The sequence below is a fragment of the Scatophagus argus genome, chromosome 24, assembly GCF_020382885.2.
Source record: "Scatophagus argus isolate fScaArg1 chromosome 24, fScaArg1.pri, whole genome shotgun sequence".
In the NCBI taxonomy this organism is placed as follows: Eukaryota; Metazoa; Chordata; class Actinopteri; family Scatophagidae; genus Scatophagus; species Scatophagus argus.
Window position 1 is genome coordinate 9,506,402 of NC_058516.1, and position 27,673 is coordinate 9,534,074.

The following is a 27,673-nucleotide window of genomic DNA, read 5'->3' on the forward strand; positions in this document are numbered from 1 at the left end:
GCTGATGTGCGTGCGACACACTGGAATCCTTTTAATGCTTTCTCACCTTTATTTCATGTCAACATTTGAACCTTCGCTTGGTTCCTCACAGCTCCAATTAAAAGTCATCAAAAAAGAAAAACATGATTATTTTTGCAACAAAGAGCAACCTTATCTTTAATGAAATAATTGCTTTGTGTTTCTTTATGCTTTTTTTAAACCTGAACACTCGCAGTATTCTTACAGGGTCTGTCCTCCGTCAGCCAGTATGATTTGACATCAGTACAATCAAGTGTATTCATACTGCTGTTACACCTTTTATGCTATTCCAGAAGTCGACCGCTAGAGGGAGTGCCGGCATCTATTTTACTTTAACTTCTTCTTTCTGTTTTTTCACTCACACACACACAGACTGTTGTGAATAAGACCTGTTTGCTTGCTGGATGTTGGAGGAACATGTAAGAGACAGGACACACAGGGTTATGACGACATTATTACTGGCCTTTTAGCCTGTCTGTTATCTACTGACAGTCTAATATAGTTTTTGAAATCCACTTACAGCGGCCCCGATGTTATGGCTCATTAGTAAGCCTACCGATTCCCGTTTGCCACGTCCAGGATATACATTTCATCTTATATTTTTTCTTTGCTGAAGCGAGCGCGCGCACACAAATGCACACTCGCTGAAGGGTACATCGCTTCGGCCTGATCGTCGCTCTGCTCCCCTTTAGGCTGGGCTCGGGCCTGCAGGTCGCCTCCATCTGAAGCTCCCTCTGGCGCCTGTGAAAGAGCAGTTTCACAGATAATGATATGGACAAGTCACAACATACTTTTTTCTGTTGCAGTGTGTTCCGGCTACCAGCAACATCCCTCTCGTGGTAAGTGCTTTCCTGTCTCTCCTCTCTTTGGCTCAGTGAAGTGCGCATCGTGCCGGTGAATGCGCCTGGCTGTCGTCCCTCTGGTGAGGTTGCCGCTGGAGACCAGAGCTTCCCCAGACAAGAACTGAGCTCTGATCGTCCCTGGTGTTAGCTGGACTCCTGAGCCTTCTCACCTGACGCCCCGAACGCACACAGGTGAAAGCAACAAGTTGAGACCTGACAGGAAAAGCTTCCGACGAGGTCATCGACATATCAGTGTTGTATGCGCTCACGGTTGGTCCGTCGGCGGCGTCGGGTCATCGGGAGGGCCGGTGAGAGAAGGAAGCGTCCCGAGTGGAAGTGTATCTGCGCTGTAGCCGACAAACCTATGGAGGACACGCACATACACGCTGCCTTTTCCCCTGAGGAGACTGACCGCACATTACCAAATCATAATACTCACACAAGTACTCCATCTTACTTAACGCAACCAATTCATAAACAGAAAACGCTCCCGACAGTGAAAGCTGATACACCTCAGAGGCAAAATAGATTTAAAACAGTGACGACGCTATGTGACGAGACAAACGGTGACATTGTGCAACTGAAGGGTTTCGTATAACCCGGGCTGGGTCGCATCACTACGTCAAAATCTATCATTTAGATTGCATTTAATGTCGTTTTCCTTAGTTGCTACGATTTGTAAACCACTGATTAACTACAGTGACAACAACGACAACAGAACAAACAATAAATCAAACACAACAGCTAAGTTATTCACTGTCCAATTAGGCTAAAGACTCCATAAATCATCATTTCACATCGCAAGTGAACACAGCCGCAGGGCCCTTTGCCTCCGTATGGCTTGGATTCTGCACGCACCAAATGTATACATTTGAGGTATATAACAGTACAGCAAAGAAGGAATTTCTGAGGGTCTGAAGTTCAAATTCTTCCATGGACTGGACAGATAACTGACGTTGTAAGTTCACAAAGGCCACTTTTCACTTTGTAAACAAGTACAATAAACAAGTGTTTGTCCTGTTGGGTCCCACGCTGGTGCATCATGGGAATTTGGGTCCCTCTTACGTTGCTCTTTGTCACCGTGAAGGCACTCTTACCGTCTTCTTGAGTGAATCAGAGGAGAAATACTGTCAGAAAGCAGCACAGCTCGGGGCTGTACTCGATCATAGAGTTTAGTTGTGAACTCCGCTGCGTTGTCTCGCTGCTGTTTGTCCCGTGCTTTGTGGTCCCCTCCTGTGGCAGATTGGGCTCCGTCCTCGTAGGGCACCGGGTCGTCCTAAAAGCTGACTAGAAACACGGTAAGACAAATGTTAAAATGCTGAGGTTAATCGCACATCGTATGTGCTATCAATGTGCATAGTTGGCTCAAATGCGGGCTACTTGTGCGCGCTCTCGTCCGGGTGCTGCATTGTTATCAGAAGTGGTCTGGCCAGAGAAGTGGGGATGTGACACCTGAACGCCTCCCAGACTGACACAGGCTGCTCGCCCGTAAGCTTGTAGTGCTGAGGAACCTGCGGTCGCAAAACCGCATGAAAAATGTTGAGGCTCCGATAGCAACGGAACAGAGAAACTGATGCTGCACATCAGCACAGATGAGGCGCCCACAAGGTTCACTTCTTTCAATTTGGTTTTAATGTAGGAAACAAAAGAAGCGAGCTTATTGTGCGTGTAAAGCCACGCAAAACAATATTGCCTTCTTTTCCTCCATTCACATGCACCGACGCAGAGTTAAAGTGATGGGAAGTGGAATCAAACAAGCGTACTTTTGCACGCATTACACATATATCGATATTGATATGTCTTCTAGTCAGTGCTTACTGGGTCCCAAACTGGGGGGTCAAGCCCCTCCAAACGCTCACGAGGTACATCATGGGGACTGTGAGATGATCAGAAAGGGACAAAAAAAACAACCCAAAGATTGAATTTACAAATTTGCATTTCTCTAATCGCCGGACTTATTCGAATTAAACCACATAAGTTCAGAGGGGAAATGTCTCTGTATTGGAGCGGCTGACATTAATGGAAAAATTTGACAAAAATAGAAAGTGCAGGCGCAGAGGTATATAGTGGAATAAAACGTATACTCGGTTAAAATACAAGTGCGTCACCGTATAGCGACTGTGTACTTCATTACTTCCACCACTACTTTTAAGAACGACGGTAAGATGACCGGATGTTGCAGTAAATGCCGACTTGAAGGTTGAAGAAAGGAATGCGTGTCGTCAGAGTCACGTCCATAGGATCCACAGCCGCTGTCACCAAATTACCAAGAGCCTAGAAATGTCAAGGAGACAAATTATTATTGGTTCAACTGAACACAGAGGCCTTTTCTCTGCAAAGTGCCAGGAAACTGAAAGCTTTAAGAGCGGGAAGGCCCTTCTTTTAATTTATTTTTTATTTATTGACTGAACTTTTCTTGTCTTCCATCTGTCAGCTCCCATTTAGGTAGTTTTCTTTCCCATGACAAGATAAACTGAGGTGGTTGTTGACAGACTTCTGAATGTATCAAACATTAACAACTTGCAACGTGCTGTAACTGTGACTGTTACACTTCTGTCAGGTGTTCTGGTGTTTTCTTCGTGGCTTATTTCCCTGTGACTTATCCCAACTTAATTAATGCATTTTGTGCATTTGATGTGCATTAAATCTGTTGTAAGGCATTTTCTAACTGTAAATTTTATTATTTCCTCTGCGATTCAACAAAATCAATTACAGATGCAGAGTTGTTTTTTTCAAAGGATGCATTTTGTGGATACAATAATGCTTAACTGCGTGAAGTTATGATATTGGTCAGCTTATCTTGTCTAGTAAATACTGCTGATGATTTGAGCTCTTAAAGAGACACAGTTTAATCTCATTAACAGCCAGTGGTTGGTGCTGCAGCAGTGGCTCTGACGCACCTTACGGTTACGGCAATTGAAATACTTTTAAAATCTTTAGTGACACACTGCCTCAGTTTGCAATGTGCAATGACATTGCTTCTGAGACTCTTATACACACACATCTTTACATTCAGCGTGACATATACTTCCAGAGGATAAGATCTCTGATGTGTGTCACAAATAAACACATGTAAATGTAAACATGGATTGCTAATAGCTCATTTGGAATACTTTTAATAGCTGCACTTTGCCAAATTGGAAACAAACATAGCTGCCACGTTAAAGAAATCTTACCGTGTATTCGTGGAGCTCAAACTCTCTCTCCTCCGCCACCCGCCTCCCGGTGCGCTCGGACACGGGGTCCTTACCGAGGTGAACCTGCCTGAATGAAATGTGTTTTTGTTATAATTAACTTGTCGTTTTGATGAAAAAACAGTAGTAACAGACATAAAAACGCATCCCCGTCCCCTTGCCTGTTGAAGCAGAAACTATATTTTAAATGTTGGTTTGAACGCGTAGTAAATCAAACACGCGCGTGCAAACCAACACCGAAACGACCTCCCCGCGGCTCTTTCCGGCTAACAAGTCCGTTTGGCTAACGCCGTTTGTGGGTACTCACCTGGCCAAGGGCCGCCGCTGGAGCGATTAGCGTTGTGAAAGAAAAACCAAACAAAACGAGCAAATGTTCCCATCGCACGCTGGCGACGCAAAACATCCGGCTGGATTTGCAGCGTGACCAAGTCAAACTGCGTGAAGTTGGAGGAAGTAACGAGGCGACTTCCGCCGTTTCAAAACAAAAGCAAATGCGCAGTCCAATCCCCCTTTGGAGCATTTTGTACACGGGAACAGATGAGACGCGTATTTTTTTAAACTTTTGCAGTAAATCTCATCTTTGATGGTTACTAATAATACAACAGTTCGGTGCGCAAAAAGACAATACCGTACACCTGTGAGCAAGTTACATTCAAACTTAACCTGAAAATGTACTATAACTCACGGAGGAACCTAAATTGTGACCTGACTCATTTTCGGCGTATACGGGAAGCTATACTGTGAAACATCAAAGTTAACTTTACTAAACTCATAGCACGTTAGGAAGAAATATAAAGTGGGATGGGCCGTGAGGTGTGAAACGGCGCCATCTTGTGGCGAAGACAAATAGTGGAAAGTCTATATTTTGCTGCGTTTAAATTAAGATCTAACACGTTTCTTCACACTTCCACTCCACTATGATTGCACTTTTTTTGTACACCCATGTTTACCCTTTGCTTCACTACATTCACTACATTTATAATAGTTGTAGTTAGTTTCCCAGAATATTTGACTTTCAGACTTTTTTCTTTTCTTATTCAACCCTAAACCTAAAACCTATCAAATTACAATCTCTTACTTGGGCAGCATAACAACCTAAACACAAGCCACGCTTATGAGTGAAACACAAGTAAAAGTATTACAAAGAATGACAGCACACTGTAAATTACTTCTGATTTTATTCAATGGAAAAAAAAAAGACCTTCAGGAAAATACATTAATTCCCATAGTACACACAGAGAGGACATAAATTAGAGAGGCGTGGCAGAGAGACGTTTGAGGGGAAACATGTCACCTGGCACCTGGGTGGTAGAAAACATCTGATCCACGCTGCCACGCAGCCAGGAGCACGCTGTGCACGATGCAGGATGTAGACGAATCGGTGAAATCGCACTCTGGGATTGTGTAATTCTTAACGTGAGCAAAACTCCATTATTCCTGTACACAAACGTCTAAATGATAGTACAAAAAGGGAATAATACAAAATACAAAACGGGGAAGAAAAAAAACCAAACCAAAAAAAAAACAAAACTGCCCTCAAAATGAACCATAAATATTCATACCGATGCACATTGGTTTAACAAAACAATTGCTTCTGTAAACATTTTCAACGTAAGGTGTGCCCTGCGGTTTAAAAACCACCGCAGTTGCATACTTATCTGAAGGGTTACATAATAAAAATCGCAGAAACAAGACTAAAAACTAAGTCAGAGTTAAAAAATATGCCGCTTAGTTCACGCAGTCTCGAGTGGTTTTGTAACACTGCTATTAGAACATGTGACTTTTTGCCTTCTTTGCTCGTCACAGGTGCGAGAAAGCACCTCGGTCCTGTGTTCTGCGGCTCCAGGCAGGTTCACACCTTGGACGGCGAACGCGGCGCCCTTGCCGAGTGAGCGGGCTCGAAGAGACGAGTCTAATTCATACAGACGCGGGATGGATTCTACATTTGAATGGGTCTAACGTAAAGCGACAAGCGAGTCTTGCCTCCTCGTTTGGGTTTGAGAGGATGAGGAAAGGAAGGAAGGTAAAAACGAAGGCATGGGATAGAACAATGATCCAGTTCATGTCGTGCATTTGTGTCTTCAATCCAGACTGGACTGAGTAAACAAACTAACTGCCTGTCTGAAGCCTAAAATGGCAAAAAAAGAAGAAGAAAAAAAAAAAAGAGAGGTCCAATATTAAATCACATGGCTGGATCAGATTCTTCCTACAGTACGCAAAATCCAAAATTCTTCACTTTTAACTTGACCTACAGAGGACTTTGAGCAGCGTCAATCAGCTGGAGACCGTTCTAAGGCAACCGTTTTGCTGAACATCAAGCTAAAGTCTTGTTCAAAATAAAGAGTTGGATGGACTGGATGTAAAATAGGGCGCGGAGGGCAATCCCGCACCGACGCGCACCCCTTTTCGTGTGGAGTGCGATGCTCAAAGCTTCTTCTCGGCCCTCCGGCTCTATGCGCACTTCATTCCCTTACTTCCGCCCGTTGGCCTCCATGCTACCGTAATGGCCACCTGCTAATCCTGCGTGTCTAATTCACAGTTTATCCTAGCCCTACTTATGACTGACGTTAAAGGAAAAATCCATCTGGCAAAACCAAAACCACCTTTTGGTACCGTATCTCGCGTTCCTGGGTACATTTGTGTGGTCTCGGTGGTGGTGCTGTTACGTTTCCAGCGGAACGACGGAATCTGCGGAGCCCGTGTGAAAATGAGCGACTGAAATAGATAAGGGAAACTGCGATGGATGCTGTAATGGGTGGATTTTTCCTTTAAAACTCACTATCGCTGTGTCCTACATCCTTACTCTTTATTTATGTGCAGCAAGTCACATACAAAATATACAGTGTATGAAAAACGGGGGGCTAATTGTGTCGATGACACCAAAGCGACGTGCTGTCATAAACGGGGCTACTTCTGTCCGACGTAACCTACAGTACGCGAGGCAATGCGGTAACAAAGTGTCTGTAAAACCCGGGAGAGTCTGAAGCCCACGAGGTCGATGTAGCCAGTATGTACAAAGTGATATCCGGTACCCTGTCTTGAATGGATATATCAAGAAGGTCCCTTAAAAAAATCTTCACTTCAAGGAGGAGAAGGCAAAAAAAGTGAAGACGAGAGGCAGATTTACATGTCAAGCCGTAAATTACTGTAGGAAAGCTGTGGCTGTGAAATAGTGTTACGTGACATGCTTGACGTGAAAATCTACCGCGGCGGGAATAGGAATTAATTTTACCTGACCGGGACTAAACACGGCTATGCTCGAGGTACGGCGCGTACGGTTTTCGCCCTCTACAGCAAAAGGCCGCGTTTGAGCGTCCTGTCGTCCCGTCGTTCGCATGCTCGGCGTTTCCTCCTTTCGACACGTACACGATGCAAAGATTTACTATGACACATAAAGATTTACCGTCGACAGGCAACGGATCGCACGTCCTGCAGAGAAAGAGGAGGACGGGATCGGCTCAGAAGGTTGGGCTGCGGGGGGGAGGTGGGTTTGAGAAAAACCTGGGGTCTGGGGAGTTTCTCTTCCCGTCGTAATATATAGTTTGCACACGAACAAAATTTACCTCCCCGGCGCCCACAAAACACACGCTCGCCCCTCGCTTCTTTTCATGATTACAGTCCAATCCGTTTGTTTGCCCGAGCGGGTGGAAAGGCCGCCGCTCCCCTCCGTCGAGATGATTCTCCGGCTTAGGCTCGAGGCTGTACTCTTCTTCATCGTCGTCGGTTATAGTCGCAGTCGTCGTCTGGTGGTCTCCGCTCGGGTCTGGTGTCGTCGCATTGGCTGGTGTGGCTTGACTACCAGCTCATGAGGGAAGTGCGCCCCAGGGTCATGAAATACACCTGGCTGGCACCTCCGGGGCGCACGGAGGCAAAGAAGACCTGGCAGGCAAAGGACAGGATTAAATTTTGTCATACAGAGAACCCAACAATCTGCAACAGTGGCGAGGAAAAACTGCCTTTTGGAACGCAGAAACCCCGGACGGACGAAGGCTCTAGCTGGGCGGCCATCTTCCCATCTCGTGGCATTTCTGATGCACATGGTTGTAACTCAGGGAGGTAAAGGGTGTCATATTTAATAAAGGTTTCAGGCCAGATAATAATGTCTAGAGTCTGAATACTGTGAACACCGGCACAAACTCAGACAGTGCCAAGTCTGATTTCAGCAATTCAGACAGCAACTTGTGCCTCTGCAGCTCGTCCTAAGCTCGACTCAGAAATGGAGATGGTCAAATTGTGCTAATAGGTGTTCGCACCGTTATGTTGTCCGGCTTTCTTTGTCATTAACGGGAGACGCTGCTAACGTTTCTGGTCGCGAACGATGGACAAGTACAAGGAGGGGGCAAAGGAAAGAAAAAGGACACAGAGCTGAAAGGTTCTCACCTTATCATTCCTCTCACAAAGGAACTTGAGTCTCTGAGCCCTCTTGTGCATAAAGACGCCATCCAGGTGGCCCGTCTCCACCGAGCGGATCTCTATGGCCTTCTCGCCCCAGCCCATGATCTGGTTTGACCTAATGTAGGCTGTTCAAACACGACAGGAGATGAGGACCTGATAGACCTGACAGGTGATTTACAGATAACTGCTTTTTATTTTTGTTTTTGTCTACACTTACCCACTGAAGTTGGCATTTCTCCCCACTGCAGCACCACATCCTTGGTGATGCGCCCGTAGGTGTTGACGTAGACGCCCTCGTCCTCGTAACACACCAGCAGCTCGATGCCGTCGGTGTTGGGCAGGATGATGATGGCGTGGCACTGAATGCTGGTCTGGATCTGAGGGACAAAAAGGAGAACGAGTTAAAGAGAGCACGGAGTGTGGAAAAACGAGCCGCGATCGGACTGCGGCAGGTGCTTACGTGCGTGGGTAAGTAGATGTCGTAAACGGCACCGGAGTCCACATCCACGGCGTGGAAGCCCGAGCAAGAGCCGTAGATGACCTTTAACCTCTGTCCTTCCTCCACCGTCAGGTCAACCAGCAGAGGCTTGTGCACCAAGTCACCGAAAGACTAAAGCCAAACGTGAATAAATGAGTTATTTGGGTCGACTTACAACAGAAGTAGCAAAAAAAAAAAAAAAAACTGATTGTGGAATGGAATGATTAGAGATTGTGCTTGCCTTAAAGGCCATGAACTTGTGGTAGGGTTTGGGTGCCCAGGCGTACACCTCCACAGCGTTCTTCAAGGCCAGCACCAAGAACTTGATCCTTTCGTACTTCACTGAAATGAAAAATGAGTCATTCGTGAGAGGCAGCACTGCTTATAACAAATCCTGCCCAAGTCTGACCCTCCGTTTATGTGTATTATTCATTTGAGTTTCAGGAATCCTTCACAAAAGGGATAACGTACCGACTTTGTAGTGGACGCAGCCCTCCAGGTCGCCCACGTTGACCCAACCCTGCTTCTTCTCCACCTCGGGGTCGTTGTGCAAAATCTTGTTTCTCAACCACGATAAGTAATACACTCGAAGCTTGTTCTTTTTACCTGCAGGAAGAGGACATCGATGGAGCAAAAGTCATAGAGAGTTCTAAACATGGTTTTCACAGCTATACGCTCAAAGCGCAATATCTGTGTTCGGCGGGCAAAAGCGGCACATGTGCGGTACCCGATATGGTGACCAGGACGTTGAGACCCTCCAGGACATCCATCTGCTGGATGCGTCGTCTGTTGATCAGGGGGTAGACCTTCCCCTGACCGCTTCGGTCCAGCAGCATCAGGCCGCTCTCCGTCCCCACCAGCAGGTTCACTCCTGGAACAGTTGCATAAATGAAACACCCCACAGTTAGTAGAGCTCTGATTGACAACAGGATATAAAAAAAATTCGATCTAACAGGGAACTACCCTACTGAGGTGTTTCAAGCGTAAGCAGGTTGTTTTTTTTTTCCAGAAACACTTACCCCAGAGTGCAGCACATAAGATCTCAGAGTTGAACCTCTTCTTGTACTTGCGAATCTCGGGCGTGTCGCTCGGCGGACGCGTGTTCACCGGGTTGACGTTGACCACCGAGCCTTTGCGAGATGGGTCGGACCTCAGGGGGTCCGCCATCCGTCCGTCCTGCCCGAATCCCGCTGGAAGGGGGAGGCAGAGGGATGGTGGGGGTTAGGCTCGATGTCACCATGCAATTGAATTATTTTCATCCATCTACTAACTGTTTCTATTGCAACTGTCCCCTTGAATAGATAGATAGCACCGAAACGTACAGCTTACAACTTGACTCGTCACTTCAGCTCAGGCGTTTCGACATGACTTCGTGGTGGGAGAAGTCGTTTCTCAGAAAAACTCCCTCAACTATAAATTGCATCTTTCTGTCACTGGGGAACTAAGGCAGGCCGTGCTCGTCGGTTTTTAATTACAGAGTTGCCGTAATAAACGCGTTGGCTCGGTTAGTCGGCGACCTACCCATGTTGTTGAGGGAGCTGCCGCTGGACGGAGAGATCTGGAGAAGGCGAGGGTCGATGAAGGGAGTGAAGGAGGAGGAAGACTTGTGTTTGGACATGGAGTTGCTCTCCGACTGGGACTGATAGATTTCAAGACATTTAGAAAACAAAGACTTTCATCTTGAACTTAAACTGCATAAAAAGCAAAGGTTCCTCATGAGAAAACTTCATGATTATTACACTGATTTGTAAATCATAAAACTGACTGTGATTGATAGTATATTACAGAACTTTTCAGTTTTGAACATATAAGCTTGACTGTGTTCAATCAAACTACATTTTGAAGACACAAACAACTGTGAATACATATCTGGCACTGCAGTTTGAGCTTGCGCATCAAAAGAAAACGTGCAGTCAGTTGTTTAGAAGCCGACGAGGACAGAAATGTTAGAGAGGAAAAAAACATGTGCGACAAGAAGAAATGTGTCGAGGCAAGCGAGAACAGATCCAAAACATCGGATGCTGTGAAGTATTAGAAGAAAAAGCTGTTCTTAATAAAGCGCAGATGTAATTCCACCACCCAAGATGCGTGTTGTTTACAGCTCACACTGCGAAAGAGGCAGGGATCTGTGACTCAACATAAATGCGATATCTTCTCTTTAAGTAGGCTATGTGTGCTTGGAGACTCGCAAATCCAAAGTACTACTACATTGTCCCATTTCACCCCCACCATCACACCCAACAGTTACGAGACTACTCAAAGTGGTTATAATGAGATGCACCACTACAGAGATTCTTGTTGGTGATCCACCCCAAGAAGCTCTTGTTCGCTTTGCTCCATGCCATGACCATGTTCTACCACCAGGAGGCACCAAGTGTTAGCAGTGACACAACACAGGGAATTGCAAGAGGGATGGAGGTTGCAGCCCAAACCAGGTGTCAGCCAAACCAGATGGGGGCAGAGGAGAGCCAGAGTGAAGCCAGAAGGACAGAGAGGGGGGTGGGGGCAAGACAGAGTGCAGAGAGGCTCCGACCAACAATCAAGGACTGGACAGAGGGCTTGCACAGGCTTAGAGATGGACGTGTGTTTCCTACAGTCTGAAATGTCAACCAATCTGGCATTAAAAACAAACAGATTTACACATACATTTGATCCAAATCTGCTCAATGCATATCTAAGCCTGGACAATCCGTCCGTTCCTCCACTGTATGTCTCTGTGATGTGAGGGCGACGTACCTCGATGGCAGTGAACTTGTCCGGGGGGTTCTGTGGGGACATGGCGGGACTGGCGTGGCTAGATGATGAGGGGAAGGAGGAAGAGGAAGAGGAGGAAGAGGAGGAGGAAGCGATGGATGTGGAGGAGGAAGGGGAGTGATGGCTCTGCTGGATAAGGTCTGGTAGGTGGTGTATGCGGCCTGCGAAGCCGTTTTTCTCTGGGAGGCCGTGGCCGGGGGGTTGGGGCTGGCCGTGGCCGTAACCGGGGCCGGCCGAGGAAGAGGAGGATGAAGATGAGAGATTGACCGACCGCTTTATGTCAACGGTGCTCTGGAAGCAAGAACAGGCACACTTGGGCTCGGGCAAGCAGGTGGAGAGGACGAGGAGGAGGAGGAGGAGGAGGTACCTTTGGCTGCTTTATGATTTACTCCCATTTCCCAACGAGGTCCTCTAATCCCGACATCGTACATTATATGTGATAGATATTCTTGACTCATCATTGGAAACTACAACTGCTGCGCATGTGGCACTAAAGTCAAACCATAGTTATCTGACAAGGATTAGAAATGTGGAGCAGCGAGTCTTTAATGACAATAATAACTTAAAAAAGGCTTAGTAATATACAAGAAGACAGAAGAAATGGTGGAGAATGAGTGGATAAACAACATGGACACGGGACAAGTGACAGTTCTATCTACTATATACAAGTAAAATAAGCCTTGAACTAAACAAAAATCTGTCTCAGTGTTAAACTAACAAGTCTGCAGACTCGCAAAGAGGAAATCCAGTCTCCTCGTCTTACCTGTCTGATGACCAGCGTCCCGTCCTTGGAAGGCGTAGTGGCTTGGTCGCTCTCAGAGTCCTCCACCGGCATGGTCTTAGCAGACTCGGTCTCCCCGTTACTCAGCCTCCTGCGGAAGCCATGGGAATATCTGATGTCCGTAACCAGACCGGCGTCAACGGTCATGCAGAAAAAGCTGTGAGCTGCGGCCGATATCTTAATGCGTTTTAAATTGAACGAGAAAAGACTGAGAAGCGACAGCAAAGTGAAGAGAGGTGGATGAAACGGACAGCGGGGCGGATGTTTACGTACCCGGCCCTGGAGTCCTCGGCTCCGGAGGTGGACTCCTCTCCCGCCTCCTGGTCCACCTCCTCGTCGTCCTCCTCGTCGGTGGTGCCCGACTCCTCGCTTGAGGATGAGTAGTCGGTGACCTTGTGGGGGGGCCTCACGTCATCTACGGCACGAAGCTCCTTGGCCAGAGCAGTCAGATCCTGTGAGGAACGGGAAGTAAGTCTTAGAAAGGCTCCAGTCCGAAACTTTAGCAAAACTCAAGTTGTCTAGAACGCCTCATAAGTTTATGCGACGACTGGAATCAAAAAGCAAAATATGCTTTCATTCTCCAAGATATGAACTCAACTAGACAACCTAAAAGGGCCTTTGAAGTCATCCCTCCTCGCTTCGTTTTCTGTTCAACTCACGCCACAGCCTCAGATCTCTGGGCGTAGCAGTTTCAAAGCTCATCAGACCGGGGGCCCGGTAGGTCTGAGTTCCAAGACATGGTGAGTTAAGTGGTGTATTGTTTTCTAATTCCTGAATTAGTGTTAGTGTTGAACCCTCTACCGTCTCCATGTCTTGTAACCACCTTGCCCTCGCCTTGATTTGGCTTAATAAGGCAATCTTGTAAGGTCAGCGACGAGCAAGAAAGGGAGGAGGGATTCTTCCCTGACATGCTCAACGAAGCAAACGGGCCACATTTTATCCAACAACAAAGCCAGGTGAGATTAGGAGCAACTTTGGCAAGTACAAGGAAACAGGAGGTGTGTGTCTGCATTCAAATGTGCTAGCATTCAAATCTGGGCTCGGGAAGCTGCTGCAAAGGGTTAACCCTTATAGTGCCATTCGTGTTGAGCAAAAAGTGAGGAAGAACTGTGCAGGCATGAGGACAGACGCCAGCAGAAGGCGAATCGCATCGCAGGCGGGAAGGACAGTAACTGAAGTCAGAACTGAAAAGACTTACCGCGTTCATCCTCACACAGCAGAAACATTCTTTAATCGCAAACTTTTATTGTATAGTGCAATGGGCGGTGCAATGGCGCAAGCATAGCATAGGTGTTATCGTTTCATCTCATTTAATAGGCTTACCGCATCACACTAAGAGGTTCCCCAGCAATCACGAACCATTGGATTCGTGAGACGCATCGGGTGGTTGAATAATTAGAATAGTATAAAATAGAGAAAAAAGAAACAGTCTTCACGTATTCAGCATCACATCAAAGTTTAACCAGCGCATCAGTGAAGATGGACTTACAGCTGGTCGAGTAGGCCGGGCGACGTTCTTTTCATCTTGTTTTTTGGGAACATTTTCAGGCCGCAGGAGAGGAGAACCTTCGGATTTGGAAGAAGCTTGAGGGAGGGGTCAAAAGAAAGCTGTGTCAGTGACAGGAAACTGAACTGAAAACCTTGAGAAAACCTCTGAAACAGCAGAAAATGTACTAAAGTGAGATAGCAAAGTGTAGTAATGAGCGACAGTGATGATGCACTAATAAGCAGCTAGTAGAGCTACAGAAATGCAGCCGAGTGCAGTACCGGGGGACTCACAGCGTGGCCTGAAGCGGTCAGCGGGACTGGCCTGGGAGCCAGAGTTGGAGGAGCCGGAAGAGCTGCCGCTGCCTGGCCGAGGCTGCAGTTTCTCCACTCGGTCCCACAGGGGGCGCTGCTCCACGTTACTGTCGAGGAGAAGAACGTCACTTTATCAAGCACAGTGGGAACAAATGGTGATCACCGGCAGTACACGTAATGCACACAAAAATAATCCTCTATACTTACCCGCTAGCGCTCCTCTGTCCGCCCTGGTTGCCGGGCTGAGATGGCAGAGGGGACTCTCGGCGCGACAGCACTGGAGACCTGGATGTTGTCCTGACTGGGACCTGGAGGAAACAGATTTAGAGGGTCTTCACTCAGTGGCAGATATGTGTGCGTTAGATGATTCCCAAAAAAATATTTAGCCGATAGAAAGATCAACTGTGTCAGCAAACCAGCAGTAAGAGCCGTAATGTCAGTGAATGCCGGCGGAAATGACCAAAAAAGACTAAACCAGTGATGACAGTCTCTCTCCGACACCGGCACCCCCACCGCACAAGAAGGACGAGCTTAAGTCGGAAGGAACGTGTCGTCTGATACGTTAAAACATTACTGAATTTTGAACATGCAACGGTCAACATCTCTTGTCATTTGTAGCACTCAAAATGGCAAGTTTGAATACCAAGTACAGCCGTCGTTCAATCTTGATGTTGAAGAAATGAGACAGAACACAGCACCGCAGACACAAACGGACGCAGGTCGTGGTTGGGCAGTATGTCGAGTGAAGAGAGCGGCATGACAGGAAGTGAACGAGGGAGAGGTGAGGAAAGGGATGCGGGAGGAGGCCCCTCGTCGGCTCCTTACCTTAGGAGGTACCTCCTCGTTGCTGGCCTGGTGTTGGGCCTGAGGGTGGTGGAGGGGAGGTTGGGGCTGGGGGTCAGTGCGTGCGGGCGATGGGTGGTGGTGGTGGTGATGATGGTGGGGGTCCTGGGAACGCAGGTGGAGTTGTGCAAAGCTAGAGGTCACGCCGCCGGGCTCGCTGAAGGACTGGGAGCGAGAGACCACGGGCGGAGGAGGAGGAGAGGGGGCGGCGCTGTTGCTGCTTTTTAGAGCAGCCAGGTGAGACCACTGGACCTTCAGGGAGTGAGGGAGTGAGGGAGGGAGGGGAGGGAGGAGGAGGAGGAGGGGAGGTGAAACAAGCAGACAACACATTGAGACATGAGGGAAGATGTTTGTGACTTTTCACATACATGTGCTTAGATTTGTACACATGCATACAGCGGACAAAGCACAGCACAACACAGTGATGTGTTTCACCCAGACTCATTACCTGGGTGTTACAATGATGCAACTGCTTTCAGGAAGAGTTCAACATCTTAGGAAATACAAAGCTAAAAACTTCACACTTTTGTTCTTACATCATGTGTTAATTAGTGAGCTTTTATGGCAGGCAGAATTTGTTACCTTTGAACAGAACCAGAATCGATGTCTCTTTGTTTTCAGCAGCATGCTAAGCTAACTAGCTACTGGCTGCTGGTTATATTATTAGTTACTACTTGCAAATATATAAAATTATTTGGTATGATTTTAAGCATTAAGCATAAATTACTGATTTGTTCTTGGATTGTTCAGTGACAAACAAATATTCCTTCATGGTGGTTCTTTTAAAATACCCATCTCCAAATCTAAATGGGCAATCCTACTGTAGATTAGTGGCTTCAAAAGACTTCAGACTGGTCCCAGGAAATACATCAGGGATGTGTTCTGTTTCATAAAAGGGTTGCACATGTAATGCTAACATGATCAAGTGTGCACTCCTTGTTATTTGCTTAGTGGAAAAGAAAAATGTCAGGAGAAATGAAGGGAGAAGGGTGGGGTTGAATCTTAGAGCCTGTTTACGCATTAATAAGCGTCTGGGGGTGATCCGGTCTCAAGTGGGCACCTCTAAGCATGTTAGTTTACAGCTGGCATTAGTGTGTCCATTTGCGATGGGATCTCGCTTCACTGCTCTATATGCAAATAAACATGTAAATCAGCGGGATAAACTGACGCAATGTTTTTTGCACAAAGAAAAGAATAACTTCATCCGTAACATTTGCCGAACCGCTAAGAAGGCCTAAAAAATTAAGAAAAAGCTGTAGACTGGCTGCGAGGAGGTACCTCCTAATGTCGCGTTTGCTAGTTCAGCGGTGAAAGAAGTTGAAACAGTGTGTGCACAAACATCTGCTGCTTATCTTACATCCCAAACAATGTCATATGCGTTGGAGTGAACTGAGAGAATATCAGGAAGTGTGTTTGGTGTGTAAAAGAATCAATTTAGCAAGCTGTTGTGGCTTTTTCTTGTTGTTTTGCAGAGGACGTCAGCTCAGTAGCCTAGGACACATTCGTGTCGACAATGCCAAAAGATTGTTGGTCATACGTGGCCCACACCACCTCTGAATGTGGTCTGGGGATTGCACCTCTAATGTGCATCGGGCACAATCACACCTGTAATTGCAGTAACCATGTGATCGCATTGGATGTGTGTTAATGCCAGGTTTAAACAACCTCTTGAAGTCCAGATGTAGAATAATAGTAATACCGATGAGGCTACTGGCTGAATCAATTATTGGCTCCCTGTTCAATACAGCCATGAATTTGCTAGAGAATTCAAAAAGGTGACAAGCTTACACAAAAAACACACTTAGATGACCTGTCTCAGTAGATAGTTTTGGAGTGATTTAACCACGTTTCATATCTCTTTCCAAATATGTCGTTAACTACTTCTGGGGGAAAAAAAGAAGATACGAGGGCTCAAACAAGTGAGTGAAATGAGTCCAACAGTTGAACAGTCCACTTCTGCTGCTTTGCCGTTTGACAAAACTAACTACAAATCCAGTAGGAAAAGATGAAAGAGAGGGAAAAGAGGCACAGGAAAAGGCAAAGGGAGCAGGAAGGAGGTTTACCTGAGGCTCCATGGGACGGTGCATGGCGGAGGCTTCGGAGGAGGGGCCGCCATTGGAGAACGGTTCAGAGGAGCGGGGAGGAAGAGGGGGCTGCTTGGGAAGAGGGGCGGCCTGAGGGGAGCCCTGAATGTTTTTACGGTACCGCTCGTCGGCCTGGGATGAAGGAATCGTAAGGGATAAAAAGGAATGAGTGTCAGGGGAAATGATTTCAGTGACTGAAACGAAATAGATAAAAAATCAAGCAGAAGGGAACCGCTTCTCAAGTTTAAAACAACGGTGGCAAAAATACTAATAATAGTAATAAGGCCTGAGTGATTTTAAGTCAGAATTAACCCTTTTCTTTACTGATTAAAAATGGTTCCCATCGCCTTGTTTTTTCTAATAATATTATCCTTTCGGAATCTTTTTATTTTAAACTCAAAACCTTCATATTTGACAAAAATCAACAATAAACACATCTGGCATCAGTGATATTAAACATGCTTGAAGCCCATTCGAGACAGCAAAAGACAGAGGTGGACACAGAACTCTCTCTCAAACCAATGCATCCTTGAAAACACATTGTTAATGACACGGGACAGCTCTGTCGATGACAGGACACAGCGCTTGGATGTCGCACATGTTAGTCCGGGCCACAGCCATCCACATGCAACGGCCCGATCCGCACACATCGAGAGTCAGAACAGCCATGGTGAAGAATAATATCACAGTTCGGCCATCAGAGATCAAGAGAAACTCTTAACAACAACTGCGGTTCTGTTGTTCTAAGGAGAAAATCCTTGAGAAGTAAAGGGGGTACTTGAATTTTTTCCTTCTGACAAGACACAAGTCACATGACAGAGGGCAAAAAAAGAGAAAAACTAGAGAACTAAAAACAAAAATAAATGATTTCAAAATGGAGTCCAAAAGATGTTTTGTTGCTTATTTTTCAGCTTCCTGCCAAACCTACAACTTTCTCTTTTGTTCAGCCTGCTTCAAGGGACGATTAAGACAAAAAAACATTTCAAACATCCTAATGGTTTTAGTAGTCAAGGAGACTAGCAACATTGCAAGTGAGAGCGAGTGCCAAGAAAGAGTGGAGGAGAACAGCTCAGTTTTATTCAGGACATAAAAAGGCTGATTGCTGGTGGCTGCGAGTCTGGGGGTTTCCACCCCCCCGCCCCCTTGTTTCATTCAAAAGGGTCTGACTTCTGGCTGAGGGCGCCTGCGTAGTAACAAATTAGTTACTGCTTTGGAATAACACCACCTCATCCAAAACAGAAAACTGCATATTAAATGCAGCTACTTGGGCTAAAAAGAAAACCACTATTTGCTGCTCGCACCACCTCTATCGCTGTGGTTACTGAGGCTGTGTGAAGACAAGCAAGAAGAAGCTGGAAAGAGCAGACAGTGGAGTAGGCAGAGCCGAGGAGGGGGTTCACCTCTCTGATAGGCTGAGGAGGATGACTGACAGGCTCTGTGGGCCCGTCGGGCTTCAAACTTTCTGCCTGGGGAGGTTCAAAGTCAGTGGGGGGTTCAGTCTGAGGGGGGTCGGGGGAGTTTGAGACCTGGCTGGGACATGTCTCATCAGAGTCAGTCTTCTGTGGCGCCGCTGCCTGGGATTTGGCGCTATCCGAGGGGACTGCCTGAAGGGCTCTGGAGGACTCATAAGCGCCTCTTGCTACAGAAGCAGCACTGTCAAGGACCTGAGCCTGAGGGGTTGTGTTGAGGAGTCTGTCAGGGGGCAGGGTGGAGGTCTGCGGAGGTTTGCTATGGTCTGAGGGGGGTTTGGTCCTGTCGCCAGGTTGCTGTTTGGATTCGTGCTGCAGCGACAGCAGGTAGGCCTGCTCCTGCTGCAGGCGCTTATGGAGTCGCTCAGCCTTGCGCTGCTCCTCGAGCTCTCGCCACTTGAACTCCTATTGCAAAGTGTGGGATTGATTCAAGGCGGTGAGAAGAGACGAAGAGCCGGCACCCTGTATCGGCCTTTCAAACTTAGCATGACAAAAAAAATTCAGTGCCACCTTTAAAATCTTTTTCTTAAAACAACTATGCAGCACTTGTCACTGCGTTTGCCTCTTTTACACTCCACCTACATGGAATACATAAACATTTTTGTAACTGTATCTGTCTTTTGACTCTGAAGCTAACTTGGGAAATTCTGATTTGGTTAACCTTACAAAAATTAGCCAATAAAGAATAATGCACTGATTTAATACACCTCAAACCTTGCATCGTAAACGAGTACGTTGCTGTGATGTCCACAATGATTTGTAAAAAAGTCATGAACACCAAACCAAGTTAACTACATCAGTTTGTCAACAACAGACAGCTGTGGCGTTAGTGTTAATAATATTCCAGAGGTTATGTGTGTGTGTGTGTGTGTGTGTGACTGACCAGCAGCATGGCCTGTTCACGGAGCAGCTGCTCCTGCAGCATCTCCAGGTGTCTCTGCTCCTCCTCCAGCTGACGCCTGATGTACTCCTAACAGTCAAAGCAAAGCAAAGCAGCCAGCACCATTAGTGGGCATCCAAAGAGAGAAAATCCAGAGCAGGATTACAATGTCCAGCTTTACACGAAGGCTCCTTTTCCTGTCCCATTCAATTTACAATTTGCAAGTCTTGCAGAGATATTTAGTCAAAATCCAATTTGCTCTTACAAACAATGCAGCGGGAGTGCAACCTCACTCCCTGACGGCACAACTCCCAAGGTTCCACCTGCTGGTGTGAACGAACAGTCCGTCGGAAAGAAAATTCAAAAGAGATTTTAAAGCTGACCTGTTCGCGATCGTTCCTTCTCTTCTCGTCGTCGGCCCGCCGGCGCTCCTCCTCTTCTTTACGTCGACGATCCATCTCCTCAATGCGCCTCTTCTCCTCTTGCTCGCGACGACGTTGCTCGCGCTCCTGTTGCCTCCTCATCTCCCGTTCGCGTCGTTGTTGCTGCAGGGCGAGGAGAGAGTCAAAAAAGAAAAAGAAAAAAACTCTCCAAAAATCCTTAAAGCCATTAAAAAAAAAAAAAAAACAAACCTCCTCCAGCCGCCTCCTCTGCTCCTTCTGTTGCTCAATGCGTTTCTGCCTCTCGGCCAGTAGTTGGCGCTTGTACTCCTCCTGCTCCCGCAGCTGTTGCTCCTGGAGGAGCTGCTGGCGACGGAGCGCCTCGGATCGCTCCTTGTTCTCCTGCTGCAGGCGGATGAAGTCGCGGCGCAGAGTCGACTCACCCGGCACATTGACGATGGAGCTGGATGATGGGAGGAAATGGAACAGAGCAGTTAGATTAGAGACACAGAACCTTCCAGTTAGCAGGTGTCAATCCCTAGCCCATACCTGGGTTCCCCCTCCTGCTCTGGGGGATCCTCTTCCTCCTCCTCGCTGCCGCTGTACTCATACTCTGTCTCATCTGCACAAGTAATGTGAACAAGCAGCAATCGTAAGTCAAAGTAAACCTCTCCCTGGTTTCTGCACCAATAAAACAGAGAAGACAAGCGAACAGTCGGACGCACCCTTCTCTCCCCTCTTCTTCTTGGTCCGGTCGATGTGGTCTTTGAGCTGAATGCGGACTTGCCTCTCGTTGGGCTGGTCTCGGATGAAGGGGTGCTTCAGCAGCTGCTCCGTCGGGGGCCGCTGAGTGTAGTTCTTCACCAGGCAGCTCTCAATGAAACTAAAAAACTTTTTGGACCTGTGGAAGAACAGCAGGGAATGAGAGTCAACAGACAGAAACAGATGCACGACAGAGCATTTCTGGACATTTCTGCAAACGAGATTCGATTCCAAAATCAGTAACTCTCCCTCCCCTCCGTGTCTCTGAAAGACTCCACAGCACAATGGCCTCTAGTTCCTCTACATTAACTGTGCATTACATGTGTGGACAGGCAGGATTGAACCTTTCAGCCCACATATACCGTGAAAACTCTGAAATACGCCGTGCGGTACAAAGGAATTATCATCACCGCTGCACCTGCTCAAAATGAAGGTGTTCAAATGAATTTCAATTGAACGGTTCAAATATGAAACAGCAGACCAAGTCATTATTTAATAGGGTTGTCACGACTCTCCAAATGCACATTGTTCTATATTATGGTAACAACTCCATTGGAATTTAAACATTTTTTTCCATGCATCGTTGAACTTATCACATCTGGATTCTTCATTAAAAGGATGCAGGCATTTCAGCAAAAGTTCAGCAAAAAATAGCACCGCAGTAAACCCTCTTCCCAAACAAATCAATCAAGGATCTACAAAAATCATCTCAGAGGCTGTCACCTCAGGTACAAGTGAGTTGATCGTCTTCATGCACACAAGGTAAGTGTGTAAAGTGCAGCTGCAGGCTAAGTAAGCTAACTGTGTCGTTTTTCAAGCGTGCTGTTTTTTGTTTTTTTGTTTTTTCTTCATTCAACTGAATGTTAAGAAGTAGGCAGAGAGGACAAAAAAAATAATACTGGGAGAATCTTAGATTCAGAGGTTGGAGTTGTTTCAGCAATGCACCCAGATCAGCTCCTCAGTTTGTGCCAGTAGAGGCTGAGCCAGCCAGAGCAGGTGTACCACAGATGTTCAGCTAAGCAACAAAGCACAGCGAAGAGGCCAAGCTCTGACTCAAGCCTCTGTAGCTGCCTCCTCTGATGTCACAGATAAAATCAAAATCCACAGGAATAAACAGAAAGAGGCCAAGTAGGAAATCTATACCCAAAATATCACATGCAAAAGGAACACGTCCTTTGTGCGTGGTACTCACCATTTTTTAGACTTGAGCCTGGGAGGAGGGTTTCTTGGAATGAGGAAGAGTGCACGCATTGGGTGCATGTCACAAAGCGCTGGGAGAGGACGCACATGGTCAGATGCATAAAAATTTGAGAGGCCAAAGAAAAAGGAAAAAACGCTAATATTAAGTAAAGCTGATACTCACGTGGTGCTCCTTCAGCCATTTCAATAGCTGTGATACCACAAGACCACAGGTCACTCTGCAAGAAGGAGACGACAGCCATTAACCACAAGACCGCGGCAAGGGAAATGCTCAGAGAAATCGAGCCCAAGGTGGTGCTCACAGGTTCACGTGCACCTGTTTGACAAAATGTCTGTTTTCTGTGGAGGCTCTTACTCTGTAATCGTACGTGGCGTCCGGGTTCTCGTCACAAGCTATGACCTCAGGAGCCATCCAGTAAGGCGTCCCGATGAAGGTGTTTCGCCTCCCCACTGTTCGATCCAGCTGAGCGCTAACGCCAAAGTCGACTTGAGAGAGAAGTTAGAGAGACCACGGTCAGAAAGTGTTCTTGGACTCAACTCGGATCAGTTCCAGCTGGATCCCTTTACTGCTACTTTTAAGTGATCATCCTTTACATTTCATGAACTCAAACCCCAACAACATATGTACATTCTGTAACTACCTCTTATTAGTAGTTTTCACTGTTAGTGGCGGGGTGTGACATACAGGACTCACAGCATATGATGCATCTGAAGACAATGAGCACCTTGATTTCCTTTTTTAAAAAAGGAAAATGTTGGAAAGGGAGGTGCGCTAGTAAATGGTCAAAAAGTTTGGGCAATGTAAAGTATTTCTTTGTAGGAGTTCATTCCACTGGTTTGTGGAGGAAGAACAGATGCTTTAGGTCACCACAGCAGTTTTGTAAGGTATATAGACGGTGTGATAATGTCATGGTTCCAATCTGTGACAGACAAAATCAGTTTTTTAGGCATGTAAATTGACAGAAGCAGCTGTTTATAACCTCACAACATTTGAGTTTCAGAGACAAAGCTGCAACACAGTGGTGGCAGCAGATTGGTGGCAATGGTGGCTGTGGGAGAGTTGATAAAAGATCACATATGAAGAAGTCAGCTAACACGTTTTCTGACACACACCTAGTTTGACTTCAGCATTCTCGGTCAGCAGGACGTTCTGGCCCTTGATGTCACGGTGGATAACGTGGTGGGCATGTAGATGGGCCAGACCCTGAGGAGGAAAGAGAGAGAGAAACACACAGGACATTAGAGAAGAGAAGAGAAGAGAAGAGAAGAGAAGAGAAGAGAAGAGAAGAGAAGAGAAGAGAAGAGAAGAGAAGAGAAGAGCTCAGCTCACCCTGAGGATCTCTCTGGAGATGTAGGCAATCCAGTCTTCCTTCAGCTGGTTCCCCTTGGTGTTCTTAACCAGGTCTGTGATTGAACCAGCTCCACAGAACTCCATCACCAACTATGTAAAAAAAAAAAAAGCATTAGAGGGTTTAGAAGGAAAGAGCTTAAGACTGAACTGAAAAAAAAATAATCATGACAGCTACATATTTTCTATTCCATACTCCTTACCCAACCTTAATTTTCCTGAATGGATTTGAGGACTTACCCACAGCTGGTCATCGTGTCCCGGGGGGCTCTTTTTAATGAAAGCACCGTAGTAGGTGGCTATGTTTCGGTGGTGGGAATATTTCTTCAGCATATTGATCTCCAGTTTAATTTCCTCCTCTTCATCCTTGACACACAAATAAACACACATAAACGTTTCAGAGGTACTAAAAGACAAATGGGTGTTTATTCTTCCACTTATGGGCAATACAATAATCACAGTGTGGTCGTCTGTTTCTAATCATCACTTGGCCTCGAGTGATTTCATTTCATTTCAGATCCAAATCAATTCAATTCCATACTTGGGGTCATAACAAACGTCAAGCTATGGGACAAGGCCCTGGAGTGGTTTCATTCGGCCTGGCCTTATTGTGCATCTATACAACACATGCACTCCTGCCAAATGATTCCTTTGTTTCAGGATTAATGATGCATGAGTGAGCTTTATTGTGACCTGATGAGTACAGTAGCCATTATCACTAATCCCTTGTTTAAAAAAAAAAAAAACGCTCACACACACAAATGTGCATTAGATCAATTGCAAATCCCCTGCAGATATACATTAGAGTCAGGCTGACTTTAAGATAAGATTTCCTTTATTGTTCCACAAAGGGGAAATTCACAGAATTCACACATTACCCTGAATACTTGAAAGAAAGCAGTCAGGACTGCATTTGCCTACAAAAACGCAGTAAATATCATATATACTGGGCGTAGGATCACTTAATGGGAGACTAAGAAATCAGCAGGAAGTGGATGGCTTTAAAAATCAAATGCAATCTGAAAAGCAGACATGATAATCACAGAATGAGTCTGAATGAAATAAGAAAGTGAGTAGCTTTTTTTTAAAAAAGAAAATCATAAATCAACTGCCTTATGTAGGGTTAATGCAGTGTGTGTGAGAAAATGGCCTTTAGTGCTGGTAAAAGAAGCAAACATGTCCAGTATCACATCTTGATAAAAAGGTCATAGCTACAGCTGCAGCGCTAACCCCCTGCTTTCATTCAACAGGAACTTGACAATGATTAACAGTGGCAGGCTAATTGCACACACGCAGCGATCAGCCTGCTTCTCCTATAGGAAGTACTGTTGGGGGGGTGGGGGGGGGGGGGGGGGGGGGGAGTTGGTTGCAGAACATTATCACTGTGTGTGATTAACTGGGAATTTACTTCAACTGTCACTAAAATGTGGTGACATTAAGACAAAGGTGATCCTACGTGCACACTGATATTATACGTATACATCATCTATAGCAAATGGGAGTCGTAAGCCTTTCTGTTGTATGCAACACCACCTCCCCATCCCCCATCCACCCCCATCTCTGCTGTGCAGCTGTTGGATTATCACACTCCCGACAGCGAAAGCCTGGCTGCCTCAGGTCAGGTGGTGAGGTGAGGGAGAGACCGTCACACTCATATGGTGATGTGTTTGTGTGTGTGTGTGTGTGTGGAGCAGAAGTGGAGATTTGTCAAATGACAACACTGAAGATGAGGGAAAACAACGTCTCAATGTACAATACACACAGTTATTAATCCGTGGCAACAGATTTGTATCGGACTACTCAGGAGTAGCAGCTACACAAGAACAAAGCCAGTATCTGCCCAAATCTTCCAGTCAAATATTTAACAGAGGACTGAAGATGATTTAAGATATATATATATATATATTAAAAAAAAGAGCCAAAGCAGAGAGGCATCCATTTTTAGCTTCAGGGCTATATGGCGGCACAGAGGAGGAGGAGTGTTTGGATTTGGGAATGTGGAGCAGGGATGAGAATGTGGGTCAGAGTGATACTGGACAGGCCGGCGTGCCTGCAGATGAGCTCTGCAGCTCGGACAGAGGAGGGAATGCATCATGGCCTCACTAAACCACAGTGATAATGATCAGAAGGTGGAAAAAAAGTCACTTGAGTGTGATCTAGATTTAAAGTCCACGGTTCTAGCGCTATACACCAACTTTGGATAGTCATTTATTTATCTGTATGCATATGTGCGGATATGTATATATCTGTAAGAGAATTTTAATGACTACTACCTACCATGCCTACACTATTGAGGAAGCCTATAAATATATTCTTGTTCAATTCTTTAATTCTAATAACAATTTCCACAATTAAGCAGGCATATCACATCAAATCTGTCATTATCCCCATACGCCAAATATAAATTCGTCAGTGTAATGGATTAGCGTATTGTTTAAGGCAAATGCTAATGCTGACCGAAGCTAACGGTGGAGACAGTACGTGATGAATCATTTAGTGATACAGAGCTGATGAACATCTGGCTTGCGATAGCTGTCGAGGACTTTAGCACAGCATAAGCTAGTGTGTATTAGCCAGTGTTATGTGTGCAGAGCTCTGTAGATTGGCGCACCCTAGACAATGCAGAGGGGCGACAACTGACAGGAAATGAACAGAAAGTGGAGTGAGGTGTTGGGCCACCACAAGCCTCCGGAGCAGTTTCGATGTGCCTTACCGCAGATTCTATCAAACTCTGAAACTCTTCTGTGATTCGCTTCGTACTCGATTTTCATGAGCATGAGGGAGAATCTGTTTCTCCATGCATTTACTGATATTTTTCTTTTAATGTATCAGCTTAAATACTAAACTATGGACTACTTTGCTTTTAATGTGACGCAACAAGCGGCACTCATTTTCTCAAGCCTCAGACGGCATCTGGTCTTTCTGACAAATGATTTCCAGAAGCGTTGCTGTTCCTAGGTACATGTCTAGAAGGCACACCCGCAGCAGTGTCCCTTCACACTGAACAGGAAATGGTTTAGCAATAACCTACATACAGGTTACACATGATAACAAATCAGATGAGATGTGTCAGCCTGACTCATCGTGACGCAGATTCATGTGAGGAGTGGCAGCAGGCAAGTCAAGGCATACAGTATTCTGCTACTGCGTCAGTAGCCTGTTTTTACTTCCTCAGGGTTATGTTGATCACAGTGCTAGTTTAGGAATGAGCAGTGCTCAGTAGAGGTAAACGCGACCTTAAAAAGGGTAGTGATGCACGGGTGGAATTCAGCTGACGACTTCAGATTTTGCCCCCTACGTGAAAATGATGAACTCTAAGTGCAAACAGCCTCCAGAATCCACCAGCAAGACCTGGTATTGAAGCGTGCAGTTACACCCTTATTCCTCCATCATTATCATGGCCGTGTGGGTGGTTGGCCCTGCTGGCCTTCACTGCCATTCTGAAACCCTCTGCGTCGCGTTTCCGCACATGTGCAATGTGCGGTTGTGTGCGTTCTCTCATCTGCAGACGGGACCTCCCACAGCTGAGGGCAGCCTGCTGGCCACTAAATGACGCACTTCACTCAGTAAGCATCCTGTTGCCTGTACCCTGCCCCTGCTGTTTATTATGTGGGAGGGAGGGGGGTCCATTACAGAGCAAAGCATTTTCTCCTCTGTAAGCTCAAAAACATTTCAACGTCATATTCAATGGAATGTCTACTGATTTTAATATCAACCAGAGAGCAGAGATGCAAATATATCTGAGTACAATGTTCTACAGCTGAAATGCTCAACTTTTTTCTATAAACAAAGCACAATTTATAATATAAAAAAGGCAAAAAAAAATCCTAACAACTAACTCATCACCAAAAAGCTAAATAAATATCTGACCCAACTGAGCTGTAAACCACTGGACAGACAGAAAAAACGGAATGTGCAAGTAAATTTGTAATAAAGTGGGAATTAATTGGAAGAGCAGATGTGATGCCAGGAAGAAAAATATGGACTGGAGACAGCCTAAATAATATTATATATCAGATGGGGTGGCCTGACTGTCTTTGTCACTGGTGATGAGAAACTGCATCCTTTGCTCAGTGACCGCTGCACGTGCTGCCACTGTGGTGGCGAGCTGGAACGACATCTTGTTCGGCCTTACCTCTGTGACGTCCATGACTTTGATGGCAGCCAGCTGTCCGGTCTTGACATGACGTCCCTGTGAGGAAGACACAACGCAGGTGAGCGACCACACTGGAAAAAAAAAAAATCACTGTACTCTCATTAACTGTCAAAACGGTGATGATTAATGAACAAAGGAAATGTGTGAGCATATGTGACGGAGCATTCCAGAGCATCGCCTATTAAGTTAAACAAGAGCAAATTGACAGTTTGTATTTTCACACGTGTGGGGCTGCAACTTCTGTTCAGTCCGCACATTATTTTCTCAATTAAAGGATTATCTATATCTG

General features: G+C 46.0%; 1 protein-coding gene across 13 annotated transcripts in view; it reads right to left on the reverse strand.

Annotated features, from left to right (window-relative positions):
- Positions 1 to 5,213: 5,213 nt before the first annotated feature.
- LOC124055396 (mitogen-activated protein kinase kinase kinase kinase 4-like) overlaps positions 5,214 to 27,673 on the reverse strand; it is a 36,035-nt gene continuing 13,575 nt past the window's right edge. The window contains exons 3-33 of one of the 13 annotated variants that reach the window (XM_046382195.1): positions 27,364 to 27,420; positions 23,469 to 23,594; positions 23,211 to 23,321; positions 22,994 to 23,084; positions 22,236 to 22,366; positions 22,044 to 22,098; positions 21,873 to 21,951; positions 20,644 to 20,819; positions 20,468 to 20,540; positions 20,171 to 20,381; positions 19,922 to 20,083; positions 19,542 to 19,628; positions 18,590 to 19,063; positions 17,169 to 17,321; positions 15,088 to 15,357; positions 14,470 to 14,570; positions 14,242 to 14,369; positions 13,952 to 14,046; positions 13,786 to 13,794; positions 12,736 to 12,914; positions 12,445 to 12,574; positions 11,664 to 11,972; positions 10,449 to 10,566; positions 9,947 to 10,117; positions 9,655 to 9,798; positions 9,399 to 9,533; positions 9,169 to 9,269; positions 8,910 to 9,059; positions 8,667 to 8,826; positions 8,435 to 8,574; positions 5,214 to 7,933 (exon numbers count right to left, since the gene is read on the reverse strand). In XM_046382195.1, the coding sequence (XP_046238151.1) occupies positions 7,850 to 7,933; positions 8,435 to 8,574; positions 8,667 to 8,826; positions 8,910 to 9,059; positions 9,169 to 9,269; positions 9,399 to 9,533; positions 9,655 to 9,798; positions 9,947 to 10,117; positions 10,449 to 10,566; positions 11,664 to 11,972; positions 12,445 to 12,574; positions 12,736 to 12,914; positions 13,786 to 13,794; positions 13,952 to 14,046; positions 14,242 to 14,369; positions 14,470 to 14,570; positions 15,088 to 15,357; positions 17,169 to 17,321; positions 18,590 to 19,063; positions 19,542 to 19,628; positions 19,922 to 20,083; positions 20,171 to 20,381; positions 20,468 to 20,540; positions 20,644 to 20,819; positions 21,873 to 21,951; positions 22,044 to 22,098; positions 22,236 to 22,366; positions 22,994 to 23,084; positions 23,211 to 23,321; positions 23,469 to 23,594; positions 27,364 to 27,420 (4,410 nt within the window). In that variant the 3' untranslated portion in view covers positions 5,214 to 7,849. Of the gene's footprint in view, positions 7,934 to 8,434; positions 8,575 to 8,666; positions 8,827 to 8,909; positions 9,060 to 9,168; positions 9,270 to 9,398; positions 9,534 to 9,654; positions 9,799 to 9,946; positions 10,118 to 10,448; positions 10,567 to 11,663; positions 11,973 to 12,444; positions 12,575 to 12,735; positions 12,915 to 13,785; positions 13,795 to 13,951; positions 14,047 to 14,229; positions 14,370 to 14,469; positions 14,571 to 15,087; positions 15,358 to 17,168; positions 17,322 to 18,589; positions 19,064 to 19,541; positions 19,629 to 19,921; positions 20,084 to 20,170; positions 20,382 to 20,467; positions 20,541 to 20,643; positions 20,820 to 21,872; positions 21,952 to 22,043; positions 22,099 to 22,235; positions 22,367 to 22,993; positions 23,085 to 23,210; positions 23,322 to 23,468; positions 23,595 to 27,363; positions 27,421 to 27,673 lie in introns of all 13 variants that reach the window. The other 12 variants (XM_046382198.1, XM_046382193.1, XM_046382206.1 and 9 more) reach the window with 12 other exon arrangements.